This window comes from Typopeltis vanoorti, chromosome 2 (assembly GCF_054136105.1).
Source record: "Typopeltis vanoorti isolate ZY-2024b chromosome 2, IOZ_Tvanoo_1.0, whole genome shotgun sequence".
NCBI lineage: Eukaryota > Metazoa > Arthropoda > Arachnida > Uropygi > Thelyphonidae > Typopeltis > Typopeltis vanoorti.
Genome location: NC_143550.1, coordinates 69,977,264 through 69,998,900, shown reverse-complemented (window position 1 = coordinate 69,998,900; position 21,637 = coordinate 69,977,264). Strand labels below are relative to the sequence as shown.

Sequence of the window (21,637 nt, the reverse complement as noted above, 5' to 3'; positions counted from 1 at the left end):
AACTAAAAATTCTAATTTTCTTGGGAGAGATTCTGCACAAGTGTGAGACATTGCCAGTTGTAATGAATGGCATACACATCTAATTAAAATTAAAGAGGGAATATATGCCTTCAGCTGTTCATAAATGCAATTATTGACACCAACCATAACACTGCCGTTGTCTGTACCAATTGCAACGAGATTTTTAATGTCCAGTTTCTTGGTCAAGAGCTCTTTTTTCAGTGCAGTGACAATACCACTAGCGTCACGCTTTTCTAGAACCAGCATGCTCAGAAATGTATGCATAATTTTGTTGAATTTCTTGCTATAATAAATGATGGCCATTCCTAAAATCTTATTCACTGTGATATCATTCGATTCGGTCTATTAGCAAGTTGAAATTTTCATTTCCAATGTCCGCAATTAGATCTTCTTCAAAATGCTCAGAATATTCTTTACAATTGCAGAGCACTTAGTTTGGTGCATTTTTACCTTTGGCATAATTTGACTGTGTGGGAATTTTTGCAAAAATCTACTAGATGATCGCAACTGTTGAATGATGAGTGACAACAAAGAAATAATGCCAACTTACCTTCAAAGATCACAGTCTCATGAGACTTTTTCACAAGCATATTTGTAATAGGAATAGTCTTATATGGAACTGCAGCAAGATGTTTCTTAGTTTCGCTATGCTTTGCAAGCTGACAATATTTAGCAGCTATTATCACATCTGAAACTTACAGTGGCCTTTTGTAGCATCACCAGGAACTTCACACAACCATTTACTAAACATTCCCATTTGCAACCACTCCCTCCTAAATTTTTGCTTGTAAGCTTTATTTTTCTTTTTGCTCATTTTTGAAGATGGGTATACAACTTTTTACTGCAACGAATTACGATCAGTCTTTGAAAACTTCCCACTCGCTATCGTAACTACCAACCAGAATACTGTGCAAAGACTAACTTGTAGCAGTGCTATCAACTTTAAGGCGACAAAATGGCAGACTGTTGAGCCACATGACTGAATGACATTATCATGCATTTGAAATGTGTATGATGCTTGCACCAAATGTACAATACAATTCCTTATCAAATGCAAACATCTGGAAAACTTTTAAAACAATTTCTTTAACAGTCATCATCTGGTAGCATCCTCTAGCAAGAGGGTTGCAGCAGATGAGTAGCTCTTCTCCATTTCTCTCTGTCTGTCACCTCCGTCATTCTTTAACAATTATAAAAACAACTAAAAAGAGTTGAAACTAGTTCTGAAGGAGCTAAATGCTAGATTAAAATTTTTGGAGCTAGGGAAGAAAAAAAAGATCTAGATCTAGCTCCAAAAGAGATAAATTGGCAACACTGGTGGTGGGGCAATGAGCAAGGAAGCAGAAGGTTACAAGTGGGGTTCCACAGTGCTCAGTACTAGGACCTGTATTGTATAATCTTTATGTCAATGACATTGTCAGTGGATTGCAAGGGGATCTTCAGTTGTTTGCAGATGTTGTGAAGCTGAGAAGGGTTATTGGTAATAGTACAGATGTGGTGGCCCTGCAAGAGGATTTGAATAAACCAAACAGGTGGGCAAATGAATGGAGGTTATCAGTTTAATGCAGCAAAATGCAGTTTTGAAGTTTGGGATACATCGATGGGAGGCTGCGTACTTAGGGGAGACAAGAGATCTGGGGGTGTGATTGATAGACAACTGAAATTCAGGGGACATATTGCAAAGGTAGCGAAGTTAACCTACAGGATTGCTGTAATACTGAGAGAGACGCTGATCTGCAGAGATAGAAGAGTTATCATTCCGCTGTATAAGACCCTGATCAGACCACACTTAGACTGCTGTTTTCAAATTTGATCCCCCACGATTTGAAGGGGATAAATTAACTGTGGAAAGAGTGCAGAGGCAGATAACAAAGATGGTTTCAGGACTGTACAATGTTAATTATGAGGATCGGCTGAGGGAATATGGACTGAAGAAGGAGAAGTGATATGATCGAGACTTTTAAACTGTTGAGAGGCAGTTACAGAGTGGACAATGGGGAGTTCTTTCACTTGGTGGAGCAGCAGGAAGGAGAGATGACAAGGGGCCATCCCTGGAAAGTACGAAAAAAATAAAGATGTGAGCAAGAGGGTGAGGAGTGGTTTCTTTGCGTGGCAGGAGTTAGAACCGTGGAATGCATTGCCTGATAGAGTAGTGAGAGCAAGAATGGTCAATGAGTTCAAGGAGTGGTATGATAGCCTTTATGTTTCCTGGAAGGACCTCCCATGATGAGTCTCTTGACTCCATGAAGGCCTGAATAATAATAATAAAGTAATTAATTAATAGCAGTGGTGTATTCAAATTACCATACTACTTAATTTTAATTATATCAAGTATGTATTCTAATAGCAAAAAGATTTAAGCCATAAGGTTAAAATATGTCAAATTATAATTTTGCTCTGTTCCACCACATTTAATGGTATAGCAAAAAGTCACCGTGAACAGCTTGGGGATATTCAGTGTACTATAAGCTGGGTTTGGACAAGTTTTATGAAGAAAGTTGCCATACAAAAATTGTATGGCAATTTATGTATGAAAAATTATTATTACACCCTCTATGTACTACTTAATGTTAATTATAACAAGTGTGCATTCTATGTATTCAGCAGACTCACTGCAGGAGGTTATTCAAATGACAACATATTTATCATATTGAACCTTAAAATCCTTAATACTCCCTACTCGTAATATGTTCCATTCACTAAAAATTTCATGTAAAAAAACTACTCTTCTTATCTTTCTTCCCCATATCCCTACACAAATTCCAGGAATACCCTTTTTCTTTCTCTCTTACCTTCTGCTCTTTTCATAATGCCCTCTGTATTAATCTGATAAAATCCCCACACTAACTTAAATATATGAAGAATATATAAAACTACAGAAATAGGTGAAACAGTGCAGTTAAACTTCATATAATGCATGATCATGTCTGTGAACACAAGCCAATTTTTAACTGAAGAAGGTATTCAGCTACACTGTCAATTTTCAATGATTTCTAGAGACATGTACTTAAATTAATGGCACTCACTCTCTAGAAATCATTGAAAATTGACAATCAAGCTGAGTACCTTCTTCAGTTAAAAATTGGCTTGTATTCACAGACAGCATGATCATGCATTACATTAAGTTATAGATAAAAAGACAGATATTATAAGTAGACAATATATTTCTCATACTTGAAAAAGGGTGAAATTTAGTTCCTGAAATGTATGCATTCGTTTGAATTCTTTTGATCCTGAAACATTCTTCATTTCTATAATAGTATGAATTCCTTTTGCTTTAGTTCTTCTTCTTCCTTTTACAAACAATAAATCCACATCACTGTCACTGTCATTATTGTTACATTCTTCATCACTCTCTGAAGGTGCATCTTCTTCTGTTTTATAGCTATTATGTTGGTTCATTTTCTTCATTTTAACTGAAAGAAAATATATGGTACAACTGAAAAGCAAACAATTTATAAATAATCCAACTATTACTAAATTTAGTTTTCAAGTGTTTCAATAATAGTAGTATTTATAAATTAATATAAATATTAATATAAATACTAATATAAATTCATATATTATCTCACAGGAGCATTCTGTAGCTCAGATAGTATGAATAATACCGTTTAGTTGAAAGATCTCGGTTTGAATCCCGTCTATGGCATAAAGAACCTTTATCAGAACTTTTCAAGTGAAGATGAGTTACCAGTCATAAACAGTGGTTGCAGGATTTTTTCCTCCTGGAAACTTGGGTTTTTCACTTATAAAACAGGTAGATAAGCCAGATCACATGGAATTTAAAGACTGCAAAAAATGAAAACATGATTAGCCACCCTTACAGTAATTTTATCAACTGACCAAGTGGGAAGGCACCTGACTGCTCTAATAACTAAAGGGTCAGATAAGTCAAGATACAATGACATACTGCTGTACCAGAAGGCAGTTGATATACACAAGCCAGTTATTTGAATGATTGCTGTTCTGAAAAGTCGGCAGATTGCTGATTAATAGTAGTTACGTTTCTAGGAAGCTAAGTTAATACTTGGCCATGACAGATCCCTGAGTCTAAGAAAGGAATGATGAGAACATGAAACCCCCCCCCACCACCACCACCACAAAAAAAAAGAACTTCTTTTAGGAAAATGAATACATGCACAAATTTTCATTTTCATACTGCTTAAAAATAAGAATAATACACCAAATATTGATCATTTAATGTGAACTAATACAATTTAACAGCAAGAAATTAAGACTGAAATGACATTCAACATGGAAATATTTATGACTATATGGCATAAATTCTTATGTCTGTCATCTTTAGTAAACAGCCTAGAAAAAATTGGCATGGCTTATAAATTTTAAAATAGGCCTTTTCAGACATAAATATTCAGTTCTATATAAGTCTAATGTTACTTAGTGTGATTAGTTGAACTTGAGTAAATTAATTCACATAAACTCTCTCTCCATTCTACTTTCAAACCTATAATGAGTGTGGTTGTGTTATACTATAATGTTTATCAATTAGTCCACACTTCTCCTATTAGAGAATTCTGATGCAGAGCTTACGTTCCTATAGTCTAATGGCTAAATTTCCAATCTACTCAAAATAAGAGTTATTTCACATCTGCATGTGGGCCATAGATCTTGGAGTAGGAAAGCACTTTAAAGGTTAAAAAGAGATTATGGAAGAGATATAAGAAGAGGGGTGGAAAGCAGATGCATGAAGAATATAAAACTCAGGCCAGGAGAGTGACTAGTATGGTACCATTTTCATACATGGTACCATACTAGTGGGATGGGAGTGTCATTTAAAAAAAAAAAAAACTTTCCAAATGTCTTCAAATTCTACTTACAACAGGGGAAAAATGAAAGATTTTGGAATAGAAACATATAATGTTCCCATTATATGTTCTGTTTTTGCTTCAATTCTGCATACTTTCCATAAATTACACCATATTATATTGCTTTTTTTTTAATAAACTAAAATTAAAAAAAAAACTGAATACCGATGGAAAATCTATTTCCAAAAATTTTAAGTTTGGAATCCATTTTGATATTTTAGATTATACATTTTATATATATATATTTTTTAATTTAAGAACTTTAATTTAAAATTTTTAAAAACATGTTTTAAAATTATATTCCTAATAATTTTTAATTTAACATACATTATATTTTTAATATAAAATTAAAAAAGTATCCCAAATGTTATTAAAATTAGCATGATCCCAAAGTTCAAATATGCTTGGCTCAACAGCATGCACATAGAAAATATTTATTGCTGGGTAAGATAAGTATAAACTGACTCCTTTACTTGCTAAGTGATGCAAAATAACAGCCTTTCACAGCTCTTTTTATTTTCAAATTGGTGACAGGCTGAAACAAATAAAGCTGATAAACCATAATATATGGAGTACTGCTACATTCTAGTGCAGTATGAGGATCAACACTTTCATAACATTAAACCACAAGGCAGCAATCCTCAGCAATCGCACTGAAGTGCTGTCTTCAGTATATCATGCATTTCACCTGTCTTGAGATTTAATGTTGTTATATGAGCAATAAGGTAACCAGAGTACATAAAGGTAACATAACATAGAACATAAAGGTAACCATAGTATTCTTTTCCAAATAATTTTCAAGGTGTAAACATCACTTTGCCCATTAAAGATATAATTTGATCCTTTCTTTGGGAAACATTATATGCTTCTATTCCAAAATCTTTCATTTTTCCCCTGGCTCATAGTGAAAAATCCATGTTTCACCATGAGCAACAGACATGTCACCAGTCACAACCTACCTCAAGAAGGTATCATTCCTAATGATACCGTCTTGAGGTAGGTTGTTTGCATAACTCTGAACAATCAGAGCTATGCAAACATTTTCACCTATGCTTGTCTGGGAGTTGTTCTAAATTTGTATCTAGCACAATCTTTATAGAAGTAAAGTCATGTGTAAGGTTTCATCAGCAGAACTGTAACCAACCTGAGTTCCCTTGACACTTTCTGATATTCACTCTCTTCTGCTGTCAAAAAATAAGTGCACAAGCTTTTTTACAGTTGTTGATATCGATGAACACTTATAATTTATCTTGACATCTGTAGAATTAGTACAAAAATGCACTCCTGCCAAATTGTGTGTTAAATCATGTCTTTCAATTTTATCTTCTTATTTTTTGCATCAGACTATCAACCATATTAGTGCTTACTAGCACTCTGGAATTTAGTAAATATGTAATTCTTCATTCAATAATGCTTCTGTTAAGCTATCTGGAGTAAATACATTACTGTTCCATCCAATAAGTAAGAGATGAATTTAGCTTAGAGACCAATTTCATTTTAGATGGGAGATGAATTTCACTGCCCCGTGCGAGACCACTACCCTTACTGGAGGTCTGAAAAAAATAATAGAAAAAAACCTTTTGTGGATGAGAGCCATATGTATATGTAGAAAGTTTTTCACCTTGAGTATAATATACATTAAAGATACCAAGCTATTTTAAACCTGGTTTTAATCCATTTCCCAAGTAAGCAAACAGACAAGAAAGTCAAGTTTGCACCAAGTAGTGCAAGTCTGGGTGACAAGCACATAGTGCAAGTCTTAGGCAACTTGTGGTAAGGGTGGAATAAGCTCTAATCACTATTCTTAATATTTATCTTTAATGCAAAGCACATCTCCTTGAGGAGATGTATGATGCTATGTATTAAAGGCAAGGGGCCACTAAAGGTCGAAACCGGTCTGGGTAGTGGCCCCTTGCCTTTAATACATAGCATCATACATCTCCTCAAGGATTAAAGATAAATATTAAGAATAGTGATCAGAGCTTATTCCACCTTTACCACGAGTTGCACTACATGCTTGTCACCCAGACTTGCACTACTTGCAGGTGCAAACTTGATTTTGTCTGTTTGCTTACTTGGGAAATGGATTAAAACCAGGTTTAAAATAGCTTGGTATCTTTAACACACACATAATATATATATATATATATATATATATATATATATATATATATATAAATGGATGCGCAGAAACAATATGCCAACCAGGAAGCCTGACATCACCATCCTACATGAGCAGCACTTAAGATGAATTTGTGTGTGGAAACAAAAAAATAAAACAATCAATAATTAAAAAATATATTATTAATAATAATTTGGGTTAATAAACCATCATCAAATTTCTGATATGTACAGGATATTACGATAGTACTACATGAAAAAGTTATATCATTAATAACTTCTGTTCAACAATTTTTCCAAGTTAACCTGTTATCTGTCAAGTCTCCAACATTAATAGATCTTATATTTCCCCGCTGTAAGGTACTTTTTACTGTATCCATTCATCTACAATTTTGTCTTCCTCTGGGTCTTTTATCTGCCATCTGGCAAAGAACATTTCTTTAGCTAATATTTCCTCTCCCATTCTGTTGAAGTGGCCATAGGAAAGAAGTGGAATTTATGTAGTTACTAAGGAATAATTGCCTGAGACAGCATGTGATGGAATATACTAGGGGTTCGAGAGTGATCGATCTAGAAATTGCATCTGAGAAATTGTCTATAACGAATATGACAAAGTTGCCACTGACTGCTTTGAGATCATATAGTCTTGACCTGAGTTTTTAAAAGATTAATTTAGAGGAATTTTTTTCAGAACAGGTCTGGTGTATCAAAAACTAGTGACCATCCATTAAAAAATATAATTGGAGAGTAGTGAATGAGTGGAACAGGTTGCAGAGTCTGTTGTAGGTGCCATGACTGTGAATGAGTTCAAAGCAAAGTATGACAGATACTGCACAAATGTTGGATAATTCTTGACATGATGTTTAGGACATGCCTTAATGAGTTCAAGGACTCCTTGGAGTAACCCGTAATAATAACAATACCAGCTTTGTTAATTCTGCTGTCTATTTTCAAGTTTAATTTGAATCTTCACTAAAAACTGTGATAATAGCTGAAATATTTTACATGTTCCATAGGTACTCTGCTCAGAACGCAGTTGATGTTTTCAATGTTTCTGCCTATTTTCGATGTCTTTGTCTTTTAAATGCTGATTTTCAAACCCAATTTATTACAGCAGTTATTCAATTTAACCAGGGAATCTTGCACTTGAACTAGATTTATTCTGAAGTATAACATCATCTGCATAAAGTAAAGATCTAAGATTAAATCACCAATTTTGATATCAGATTAAATATCACTTTTCTCATAATGTGATCCATATAGATAATGAATAACAGTGGAGATAATGTTAATCCTTACCGGACGGTTCAAGAAGTCGTTGGAATTCCCTTCTCCACTTACCCAATATTACTAGTCCAAGAACTTAGAAATGTTAAAAGACTGGAGAATAAGGCCGCTCTCCTTTTCTTCTAAAGCCATAGTACTCAAAACCATAATCTTTCCTGCTCAGTTGTACATAATAAATATTACAGACATCACAGAAGCTGAAGAAAAGCAATTATATAGTAAATCTGAGCAATTTTTTTGGTCTAGCCAACACCAAGAAGTTAAAAAGGAATTTCTTCAACTATCAACAAAGCAAGGAGGATTTGGACTTCCAGTCTTAAAATTCTGCTATTTAAGCAATACAGCTTCAAAAATCCATAAAATATTGCAAACTAATCACACATGTGCAGACCTTCTCCTGTACTACTTGGGTTTTCATCATTCAAGTACAGATTGAAGTAGATCCGTATCTAAGTCCATCATGGATTCTGAGTTTTCAATCCTTGCAGATTAGCTCACCACAAGCCTCTCTGGCTGAATCAATCAAAGTTTACTGTAGGGTTTGCAGCACTGAATTTCCAGTGGGAACAGTTTTTTTTTAATTGGTAAACCATTGACTGCTGTATATACCTTGTATTCTCATTTCTTTATTTTGCTTGTTTTTTCTGTGCACTGATGATGTGGTACTGTTATTTTTAGTATGAAATATTTGTACTTTCATTTCATTAAAGTTAATTACTGTGTTTATCATGTAATTTGTTGTTTATAGTTATGCCACAGGTACCTTTAAAGAATAGTCAATGAGACTTTTCTTATTTCTTGCATCTTCTCTCCATGTGAATTTGTGTATGTTTTTATGTTAGAACACAGTGTTAGCAATAATTAGTCCATGTCCTGAGCAGAAAATAGCAGATACTTATCATTATTATTAGCTTTAGGTTAATAACATACTCAAAATTAAAATAATACATAGAAAATATTAAAAACCGTTATATCATTATAAAATTTTTCAATATTAATTTTCACAAGTGTTGCCACCAATATTTTATATACACATCAACTTCCTTTTCCAGGATTATCATATATCATTGTAACAATTTTAAAAATTCCACTAGTAAACCAAGAATATCTGCAGATATTCTAGATATGTTCTACTCTGGTTTACTGATGCATGCAAGAAACATAATATGCTTTATCCTCTAAAGTACTGTTCATGTCCTGGGGACAAAAGAGACAGTGACAACTACCTGAGGTATCAAGCAGTCATGTTATGTATGCCAGACACTAGACAAAAATATAATATGTGTGGAATAAGAAAATATAAAATAAAAAAATAATGCAAGTTCCCATTTTTAAATATATAGTTAAAATAAAAATAAATTTAGACTTTTAACAATATTAGGATTTTATTTTTTAAATAGAATTTTTGAGTAGCAATTTTGATGAGTGCTTCCTAATTGTGCTTGAAATCCATCTAGGATGTTAAGAACTTTTATAAGGGCTCCTCAACAGAAAATGAGTTAACGGTTAAGAAGCCCTTAGTTCTTTATATGGGCTTTCCTGCTGCCTCAGTTCCACTGGAGACAGCAGGGATTTTGCTTCCAGAAAACTCAGGATTTCATTCTGGAAACAAGCAAATCACCTGAAGAACAAATGCAACTAAACAGAACATAATGCATTAGCCTCATAGCCTTAGTTGCTTCTGCAAATCAGCTCAATTAAACACTAATGTTGTTCAATGTACATTATAATGGAATTAAAAAGGCAAATAAATGTGTAAATACTAGTGGTATAATAATAAAATGCTGACTATTGCCAGTTTGAAATATTACACCGAGATAAGGTCTTCATTCATAAAATTATTAATTTCTTTGACATTCGTTGACTTTTTATTTGACTGCATGATGGATGTTGAAAAATGTGATAGCAGGATGTCAAAGCAAACTTGTCATGCTGCAGTGAATTCACAAAAAGGTTGTAGCACTTTCTAAAATTTTATTTCCTTATCTATCCAATCCTGTATCAGTTTCTAAACAATTTACCAAACACCATAAAGGACCATCCTTGTTTCTGTATTAATACTATCTTTGTGCAATATGTCAGCGACAATGTTAATTCTTCATACATCCACTTAAAACATGTAGATTCATTTATTATTATGATGATGATTTGAATGGGTCTTTTGACTCCTCCATGGAGTCAAAAGACCCATTGTGGGAGGCCCATCCTAGAAAATACAGTCTACCATGCCTCTCCTTGAACTCATTGACCATCTGTACTCTCGTCATTCTATCAGGCAATGAATTCCATGGTTCAATCAACCTCCATGCAAAGAAACCACTCCTCACTCTTGTTCAGAGCTTCCTTTTGTAACTTCAAGGGATTCATAAAAGGATTCTTGGGATATATAATTCGGTGTCCATCCTACTGTTCTAATAGGTTGTGGATTCTAAACCTTTCAGGAATAGGTTATCATATTAAAATAAATGTATGAGTGAGACGGTCACAACTCAGTTGAGTTGTGACCATTGAAAACAGCAGCTGAGCCACTTTGCATATATCATTTATTATGTGAATCACATCTAAAAAGTATCACTGGTAAGATAATACTGTAGTTAGATAATCTAGTCAGAGATCAAACATAAAACTTTTTTAAGTCATTTCAGACACACAGTAAACAGAATAGTAGTGTCACACAGGTAACAAAATTATTTTCTACTTAAAACATTCACAAACATTTATGCCCATGATTGCGATTCAAACCCAAAATATGCTGGTTGGAGAACATGAGAACTATCGATTTTGCCAACCAATGGAGCCGTTATTTGGGCTATCTAAACGATATACCATATATTTTAAACTTCTACTTTCTATACTGGATTACATGTAAACTAGAACAACAACATTAATAACACCAGACTCTTCTTCATTGACACATAATAACAGAGAAGGAAACAAACAGACAGCGGGATCTTATTTCAAGAGAACTGATTGCAGATGCATAAATTACATCAAATAAATTATTTACATTTCAACTACGTCTGGATTCTTAACTAACCACGCTGCACTGCTGATATTTGCATCCTGTTGCACTTTAGCTAGCCTAATCAAATTTAAAACTGTATAGTCAAGATTACATATTATTATTATTACGTGACACCTCAAGGGAGTCCAACGACCAACGTGGCGAATCTACTGAGATTTGACAAATATGAACAGCTTCTTACGCCATATGTCTATCCTGAGTATCCATTATCATTGTCGAACAAGACCCGAATTTCATTCGGGTCTTGTTCGACATTTTCAATCCATCTCAGTAGTGCACTCAGGATTTAATCTTTGGGGGGGGGGAGTCGAGTAGACGATTTGAGAATACACACTACCAGGGGTGTAGTTGGGCAAGGGAGCGGCCTGGTACTTTTTTAAAAAACTATCAACATTTTTCAATTCATTATAATAAGGCCTCATCGAGGGAGGGCTCCTACTCTACAGCTCTCCGTCTCCACCACTCAATCCATGTCCCACATTAATAACATGATCAAACACAACGATTAAAAAACAGTAGACTTACTTAAGCTGTAGATCCATAAATAACACAGGCGTTATACAACGAATCACTTTAAAGCACAGTTAAAACCTTTAAAAATATACAGTATTAGGAAAAAAAACTATAATTATTTGTAACCAATTTTGCCGAGTATGCCTTATCGTTAAACACAGGAGCTGAGGGGATCAAGACACATATATTTAAATATACACAAAAGCTAACTAATACGATAAAAGTAAAATATATAATTGTAAAAAAGAAACAAGATATGTAACTTAAAAGCACATCATCAGAAACATGTGGTTTACTTCATGACAACAATCATTCTCAGCGCCCTCTCAAAGTTAAAACTTTAAAACCTTAGTGGGCGTTAATGTAAAATCAGCATAAAAGTTACTATTATTATTATTATAATTATTATTATGTGACACCTCCAGGGAGTCCAAAGACTCATCGAGGAAGAGTGTGTCAACAGCATCGAATGATTAACTCATTCCAACTACCAACCGAGCTCAAACTTGCTTAACTTCTTGCGAGCCATTAGTAGCGGAGGCTCTACCAATCGACCAACGTGGCGAATCTACTGAGATTTCATAAATATGAACAGCTTCTTACTCCATATGCCTATCCTGAGTATCCATTATCATTGTAAACCAATTTCATTCAGGTCTTGTTCGACATTTTCAATCCATCTCAGTAGTGCACTCAGGATTTAATCTTGGGGGGGAGTCGAATAGACGATTTGAGAATACACACTACTAGGGGTGTAGTTGGGCAAGGGAGCGGTCTGGTATTTTTTTAAAACTATCAATATTTTTCAATTCATTATAATAAATTATAAGAATTATAATAATGAGACTTATCATGCATTTCCAGCTTTCGGTCAAAAAATAGCAGCTTGCCGCTCTTGTAATTTTCGTTTCAGAAAACAAGGCAATCTCTCTCTCTCTCTCTCTCTCTCTCTCTCTGCCATATAGCCTTCGCAATAATAATAATAATAATAATAATAATAATAATAATAATAATAATAATAATAATAATAATAATAATAATAATAATAATAATAATAATGCCACAATTCGTGGCATTATTATTTGGATTTTTGTTTCCAAGGTAGCCCTGGCACTATTTCTTTTAGGTCTACACCCCTGCACACTACGCATCACACACGACCTATGACTGAGCATCTGCAGTGATTGCTAATTCATAAGTAGTACAGAAATAGAAGACATGACACAATATAAATAAAAAAAAAAAAATTTTAATTAGGAAAAGATTTTTGGAATTCTAGTGTTTTTTCCTTTTTCTTTGGGGTGAAGGGGATTCCCCCCCCCTCTGGGTGCACCATTGATCCATCTCATTCACAGTCAATCTCTTTCCTTTACACCTTCTGAATCACTGAACATAATCTTGACGACGAGAATGACACCATGATTGGATCATTGTAACATTTTCTTACACGGAAAAGTGCTAAGATATGACTGATTACTTCGCCGCCGTATCTCATTATTATTATAAGGGTATCTCCATGGGGTCAGAACACTCATCGCGGGAGACCCTATAATGACAAACTAGCTATTATTCACACAATACCCATCATACCTCTCCTTAAACTCATTCGCTGACGAAGCACTTGGATCCAACTCTGAAAATGCACCCTCAAGCCAAAAATCTAGTTCTGATACCCTTGTTAACTACACTCGTACATAATTTCTAGGGATGATGCCTCGTTTTCTCCCCTCCTGCACTGCCCATCCTATAAAACTCCTTTAATAACATTCATGCTTCTATCATATATCCTCTCTTACACCTATCAGCTAGTTTTTGGAGCCCACAGACCTTCAAGATTAGTCAAGAAAACCATAAACTACAACAACATCAACAACAAAATCTCCCAACCAAGATACTCCTTAAACAAGGTTGATCAAAGAAATCAAGATTCAGTTATCATTATTGTTTACGAGTGATAATCGGAATCTTTTTTCCGGCTCCATAACTCAAAACAGAGAGAATCAGACTATCGAAAAATATTTTGCTTTTACCACTCATTGATATTTTGTAGATATATTGATTGCCCACGGGTAGAGATTGGACATTGGTTTCCAAACATTAGATAGGGCTAGAAAATGGCTTCACCAACTTCCTGTTAAGAAAAAGGCGTTAATGCAGTTATTTATTATTTTTTTTTTTTTTTTGTTCTTTTGTTCTTACTGCTATTCTTTTGTGTTTTCAAAATTATCCATAGACGTTTTAACGCTCCGGAAACTATTCTTAAACTTCTACCCACTTCATTCCTTCTCACACATACAGCTTTCCATTAATTAACGAACAAAGAGAAAAATCTCGATAATTCATGGAGGAAGTGAGGGAAACACGTCTGGAAATCGAGTACATTATGTAAAAATTTCTGCTGGGTCTGGTTATCATATGCAAATGAGTGGCGCTGTTAGCAGTATATGTAAATAAGCCACGGCATGAAAGGTTTTCCATTTCGTGAACAACCGGAGTGAGAACATTTCTTGATGTCAAAATTCTTGGATACGGCTGCAAAACATTGCTTAATCAATGAATTTAAGTGGTGAGCCATTACAAAACTAGCGGCCAGCTAAAATGAGGTAGAGATAGCCAGATGACGGCATCAGAGTCACTCCATGGCTCATAGATTGTGGAATCAATTCCAACAATCTATGAACCATGTTGTAGGTCGGGAGATGCAGTAAAAGCAGGTCCCGACCAACAACTGAGGGGGGCGACCGATATCTCCGATTTTGTGCTCTCAGAAATTGAACTGCTTTCCCGAAATGGTTTAACATTCGACTACTCGTCGGCTACGACAACATGGTATCTTCTTCCACTGCATGCAGAAGGCTTTGCGAAGGTGAGTTGTATGTTATGATACCGATAGTCTGAGCGCTCCCATTTTGACGCCACAGGAGAGAATGTTTGAAATCCTCCAGGTTCAACCGCTCAACTAGAGCACCAACAAGAATGGGGTCAGTTCTATTTACAGACGAGTTCCGATTTGCTCTACAAAGCAATGCCGGGAGTGCTCTGATCTGTAGAGAAGCAGGCATACGCTTTCATCCCTCTAACATACGTGAAAGGAATACTTCTGGTGGAAGTAATGGTAATGTGATGGTTTGGGAAGGCATCTCATTGGATGGATACATCAAACTCAATGTGCTTCCTAACGGAATTATGAATACTACTACTTACAGAGACGAGGTCCTGAACCCATATGTTCGATTGAAAACACATCGTAAAGGTTCTTCACATCATAAAAGAGATTCGAACCCGGGTTTTTCCAACCATTTCAAACAACTGATTTACGGATTCTAAGCAATAATTAATGGTAACTGTGGTTCCAAGTTTAAAGTAACTAAGTGTGTAAGTTGATCACGTTGGGGAGAAGATATCACAAGCTGAGAATTATAATGATGGAAATGAATTGCAGGAAATTGATGAGGTAAGGCATTAAGGGTGATGGTGTACAGGTGTTGACGTTTAGAAGAAATATTGCAAAGATAGCCACAACAACACATCAAATTGTTATTCTCAAGAACACACTGACAAGCAAGAATTAAGAAGTTATTTTTACCTTTTATAGGGCTTTAATAAGGCCACATCTGGACTACAGCACACGGGTCTGGTCACTTGGATCAGTGGGAATGAGGAAGTGGTGGACGGGATCCTGAAGCGAGTGAAACAGATTGTGGCAGGTCTATGAAATTCTCCCTATGAGAACAAATTGAAGGTCTCTGGTCTTCAAAAGTATGATAACCAAAAAGAAGGGAAATGATCCTATCATATAAATTGTTAAAGCAGTTTAATTGGATTGATATTGAGGACTTCTTTCGATAGATGGCAAGAAGGAAGAGTGGAAGATCCACCTCTAATGACTACAAATGGGTCGTTAGAGGTGGATGTGGGTGCTTCATCCATCAATCAGTTCAAGTCGAGGCATGATAGGTAATAAGTGAACAACGGGTCACAGGTCACAAGTGAGTCTTCTAATCCCATGAAGATGTACATAATAAAAAAATTAGCTAACTCCTTTTTATACCCATATAGGGAGTATGTGAGAACATTGTAAACTCTAACTAACTTTTGGAGACTGAAGGGGGGGGGGGCTCTCCATTGGACACCATCTTGTGTTTGGGGAGGAGCTTGCATGCCCTGAGATGCTAAGAGCTATGCTGCTATTAGCGTAGCTACCAGCTGGTCCTCCTAATTCAGACAACAAAGAGCCGGTCTAAGTGTTTCCCCCATTTCAGTGGTGAATAGAAGAAAGAAGTCTCCCATATCGAATCCATCGTCGCTCGGGTTAACAAGGGCCGAGTTTGATGCTATAGTTTCTAGACATCGGGACTTAAATGGGCTACGAGGCACAAACTCTTTTGTTAGGCAATCAGGGCAAAGAACCAGGGCCGACTCTACCGACGGTGCAACGCATGCATTTGCACGGGGCGTCAATTTTTTGGGGGCGACCAAAATGAAAGTAAATAAAATGAAGATGTGGAATAAATAATAATAATAAGAAGAATCCCCCGAAGAAACAAGGCCTTGTCGTGGCAGAGGGGCTTGCGTGTTTCAGTGATGTTGAGAGCTATTCTGGCGGTTGCATAGCTGCCAGCAGGGCCACCCTTGTCAGGCAGATCTCAACTGAGGAGCCAGACTAACAGCGTTCCATCCCCCATCTTAATGGTGAAAAGGAAGAAGAAATGCATACCGGGTCAGTCAACGCCCAGGTCATCAAGGACTGTATCAGATATTAGGGATCCTGGGCATCAGACGACAAGTGGGCTACAGGACCCAGCTCTCCTTGCTGGGCAATCAGGGCAGGAAGCTGAAAGCGACTGGAAGAAACTAAACGTAAAAAAATGGACTGTAGAAGAAAACAGAGAAATTATGAAATGTTTTTACAGATCAACACCAGAAAAAATGAGGTTTCAGAAAGCGAATGGATTTAATTTGGAAACAAAAATTCCCAGAATCTGCAATAACAGAACAAAGACTTATGGATCAAAAGAATTTCATTTACCGTAACAAAATATTTACTGAACTTGAGCTGCAAGAGTTATGTAATAAACCAACAGCTGCTCCAGTAACAGCAAATCAGCAGGAGGTAGCTATATCAAACTTTGGAATTCAACTCAGTAAACATCAAGCTGACGACATACCTCAGATTGTTTTGACAGAAGGGTAGTGTAAAATGAAATCAGCGATATTAGAACATATGAACTCCATAAACGACTGTATAAGACTATGACCATTAAATGCTTTACAACAATCTAAGCTAAAACAGCTCCTCTTAGTCGCAAATGCTGTGACTGAAACCATCACAACCAACAGTGTAAAGGAAACAAATCATCTCCTATACAGCACAACTTATATCATTCAGTGAAGCTTGGTTGCAAACCGACAGAGCAAAAGCCGAGGATGAAACAATCTACACCATGGAAAATCCGGTTAGAATGAAAGGTCAACAGACTTTGAGCTGATCTAAGCAACTTAAAGAGTTTTAAAGAAGGACGGTTGAAAAATAATAACATCAAAAACAAACTATTAACACGTATAATTTGGCCAACAAAACAATTGCTGAAGTTACCGAAGAGCTAAAACAAAGAATTAGAAAGACTACACAGAAAATTAAAAGATATGAAGCAAGAATAAACCAATATGTACAAATATGCAATTTCGACAGAACCAACGTCAATTCTTCCAGTCTCTCCTGAGAAATACAAATGCAAACCATCAATCACCCGGAAAAGAAGAAACGCTCAAATTTTGGAAGTCAATGTTGGATAATCCTATTGAACACAATAAAAATGCTTCATGGATTAAGAAAATAGAATCAGAAATGAAACAAAAACAAATGCAAAATGTCATTATCACTAAAGAAATGGTCAGTTCTCAAGCTAGAAAATTAAGAAACTGGAGTGCACCTGGTTGATTTTTTTTTTTTTTTGAAGTGAAATGAATATGACCTACAAAAAACAGCATTATTTGGAACAGTCCATATTTTACGACGCTACCTGAGGGACTATTCCTAGATTCTTAGGTAGAATCTGAATTGTTCTGAATCACCAGTCATATTTTTATTTATATGATATCTTGTGTTGACTGTGTATCAATTATGTGAATAATAATAATAATAATAATAATAATAATAATAATAATAATAATAATAATTTTTTATTATTATTTTTTTATTGTTCTTTCAAATATTTACATATGTACAATGATCATCTATTCAGTATATTATTTTACAAGGTTCAGCACTTTGTGCTATATATATGAGATTTAAATAGTAATGATGATAACAGTTTTTATATATATATATAACAATCATAATAATAATTTACATTTATATTGTTCAGAGTTACATAAGTTCTATAATATTACATGTTGTAGTTTACTATTTTTTTTTTCAAGTTTGAAAAGGTGTGATTATACAACTATATTTACACATATGCAATCTAAATATTATATTTCCTTATTCTCACAAACATACAGTGTAAACTCATGATTTACATTTAAAAGATTTTTTTTTTACATTGCATACCTTTGTTACAGTTATTATATACGTTACATACATTTGTTTACATATGATACATTATTTACATTTGTTTATATGTGATACGTACATTACATGCATTTGGTTACATATGATACATCTTGGATGAGAACTAATTTCTTTGCTTTCATCCTCGAAGCTTATATGTAAGCTTATCTGAGGATGACACCAGTTTGTTATTATGTATTGTTTTTTTTTTTTTTTGCTCTGTTGGGAAGCTATAAAAACCAAGGAAAAAAATGCGCGCGCACACACACACACACACACACACACACACACACACACACACACACACACACACACACACACACACACACACACACACACACACACACACACACACACACACACACACACACACACACACACACACACACACACACACACACACACACACACACACACACACACACACACACACACACACACACACACACAATAACTTGGAATGTATTGATGCGTCGCTAAAATGGAAGCCTGAACACGAATATATTGTGTTTCATTAAGTTTGTATGGTATTTTGAGTGCGTGTTTCTTGTTCGTAGTATGTCCTTAGAGCTCTTTTCAGGCTATTGTAGTTTGTAAGGTTTCTGTATTCAAAAGGTAATTTGATTATCATGTCTGGGATGTAGAAGTTTCCCGTGGCCTTTCCGTAGTGATTATTGTATTTATATGTGATATAATTAGTAGTCTGAGGTCTTGTTATACGGTATGTATTTCTAACTGCCATGTAGTTGGCATCGAAATAATGTTTTAGCAAAGCTGCATAGTGACATAAATGTTTTGCTGTCAGTATTTTGTGTTCTGACATTGCAATGTTTATAAGGTCGTGATTTTCTCTTTGTTCCGAAAAGATCATTTCTGTCATTTTGTACTGTAGCGACATTAATCTATTTAATTTGTAGGGTGCACAGAAAGCATACATTGTTATAGCGTAACTTTGTATATTTTGGCATAGTGCTTTGTATATAAATGGTTTTAGGCGTATGGGAACTATGTCTTTTAACCTGTAGAGTTTGCCACTTATTGTTCGGAGTTTGTTGTGTAGATGTTTTATGTGGCTATTCCAGTTCATATCTGCATCGAAATAAATTCCAAGGTATCGTATTGTTTCAACCTGAGTGATTGTAGTGGTTTTGCTGTTCTGTGTGTTTTTTATGTTGGAAAGTGGATGTTGGGTGGTTATATATTTGTTTTCAACTGGTTGAGTCAGTGGATTTCTGAATATCATCAATTTTGTCTTTTCTGAGTTTAGGTGTATGGAGTTTTTCGTGAGCCAGTCTATGATCAGATTTATATCATGTTGCATATTTGTTTGGGCTATGCTTGCGTTATTATGGATGGATATTATTGCTGTATCGTCTGCGTATTGGAATATCTTACCTTTGAGTGGTAACTGATTAATATCGTGCGTGTAAATGTTGAATAGAGGTGGGGAGTGTACTGCTTCCTGTGGCACTCCACAGGTCACTGGTAACTCTCTGCTTCGGTTTGACCCAATACGTGTGATATGCTTTCTATTTTGGAGGTAGTTTGTAAACCACCTGTGAAGAGGCCCATCTATTCCAACATGCCTCAGCTTTTCTAACAAGGTTTGATGTATAAGTGTATCGAATGCTTTAGTTAGATCAATAAAGACTACCATGGCAATTTTGTTTTTGTCTAAGGGGGTATTAATTACGTCTGTCAAGTCTTCCAAGAGAGATGTTGTTCCCTTACTTTTCTGAAAGCCATATTGTGTTTTGGGGATAATAATAATAATAATAATAATAATAATAATAATAATAATAATAATAATAATAATAATGCGTAAGATCGCAGTTTTTATAAGTTGACGAGTGACTTATTATGCCCATGATGCTGTTTCTATTTCCGACAATCCGCCGACCAATGATACTCGCGTAATGCTCTTCGGTAATCGAAGCTATGTGAATCATTCTTCGCTTACTCTCTTTCCCGTTCGCATCTCCTCTCTATTCCTTGCATACGCAACAATGGAGTCTGCAATAAACCTGCATTTAAAAGTTCATTATGCGATATTATATTTACATCTTTTTTTTTATCTTGTGCTTCTTAACTTATTATGAATTTAATTTCCCACTGTTAGCTGATGTTAAATTCTGAATGAGAAGAATTATAATATAATAGTATCTCATTCAGAGTTGAACATAATCTGCCATTCCCAAAGCCAATTTTGTTCGTCAGAATAAATGTTAAAATATTACCTACTGTTGTGTGCCACTATTTTGTATAATATATTGTAATATATTTGTAAAAACTTGTAGTTGTTAGTTGTATTAATCATGGTAATTCTTAGTATTGTGTATGCATACCATGTGAACTAAACACGGGAACTTGGATCTTATGCCGATTATATGAATTACTGCCTTAGGCAGTAATTCATATAATCGGATTAAGATCCAAGTAAGATCCAAGATTATATGAATTACTGCCTAAGGCAGTAATTCATATAATCTTGAATTATATGAATTATTTGAATTATTATATGAATTACTGCCTTAGGCAGTAATTCATATAATCGGATTAAGAAAACGTGTACTAGAAAACGAGTCATATACGAAGTAATTGAAATTTCCACTAGAGTCCTTCTCTTTGAGTAACGGCCGTCGATACGGTAATCTACAGAACATTTCAGTTGTTTTTGAGCGGGTATTAAGCAATGGGGAACATATTAATCGATCATGGTTAGTGTATTCAAAAGAAAAAGATTCTGTATTTTGTTTCTGCTGTAATTTGTTTTCCTGTAATATGATGTCATTCACTACTGATGGGTATAATGGTTGAGGTAATTTGTATGTGTATCTTAATGAACACAATTAATCTAAAACCTATTTGGAGTCCCATAAAAAGTGGATTGAATTATCATCCAAGCTTAAATTAGCACAGACAATTGATTCAATGCAACAAAAGTTATTAAATTCTGAAATTCGGCACTGGAGGAGCATAATAGAATGCATAATTGCTGTTGTCCAGTTCTTGGGCCAACAATGCTTACCATTTCGTGGAATATCTGATACTTTTAATGATCCTAACAATGAAAATTTTTTACAGCTTGTTGAACTGATTGCCAGATTTGTCTGACAATTTAACAAGAGTAGCTCAGTGTTAGTGACTGTTATAGTGATAAGTTTTTTTTTTAGTTTTATGTAAATTAGTAGTTAGTACAGTGTTTCAACTTCCATTAATTACTAAATAACTCCATACTAATAATAATATTTTATTGTAGAGTTTAAAACAATTTTAGTATTCAAATAGATT

At 34.9% G+C, this 21,637-nt stretch overlaps 1 protein-coding gene across 1 annotated transcript in view; it reads right to left on the bottom strand.

Moving 5' to 3' along the window:
• The window catches only part of LOC150109149 (transient receptor potential cation channel subfamily A member 1 homolog), a 475,501-nt gene extending 463,486 nt beyond the window's left edge, over positions 1-12,015 (bottom strand). Inside the window, exons 1-2 of the mRNA XM_090411752.1 lie at positions 11,806-12,015; positions 3,196-3,437 (exon numbers count right to left, since the gene is read on the bottom strand). Coding sequence (XP_090267878.1) covers positions 3,196-3,432 — 237 coding nt within the window. The 5' untranslated portion in view covers positions 3,433-3,437; positions 11,806-12,015. The remainder of the gene's footprint in view (positions 1-3,195; positions 3,438-11,805) is intronic.
• Positions 12,016-21,637: the final 9,622 nt, after the last annotated feature.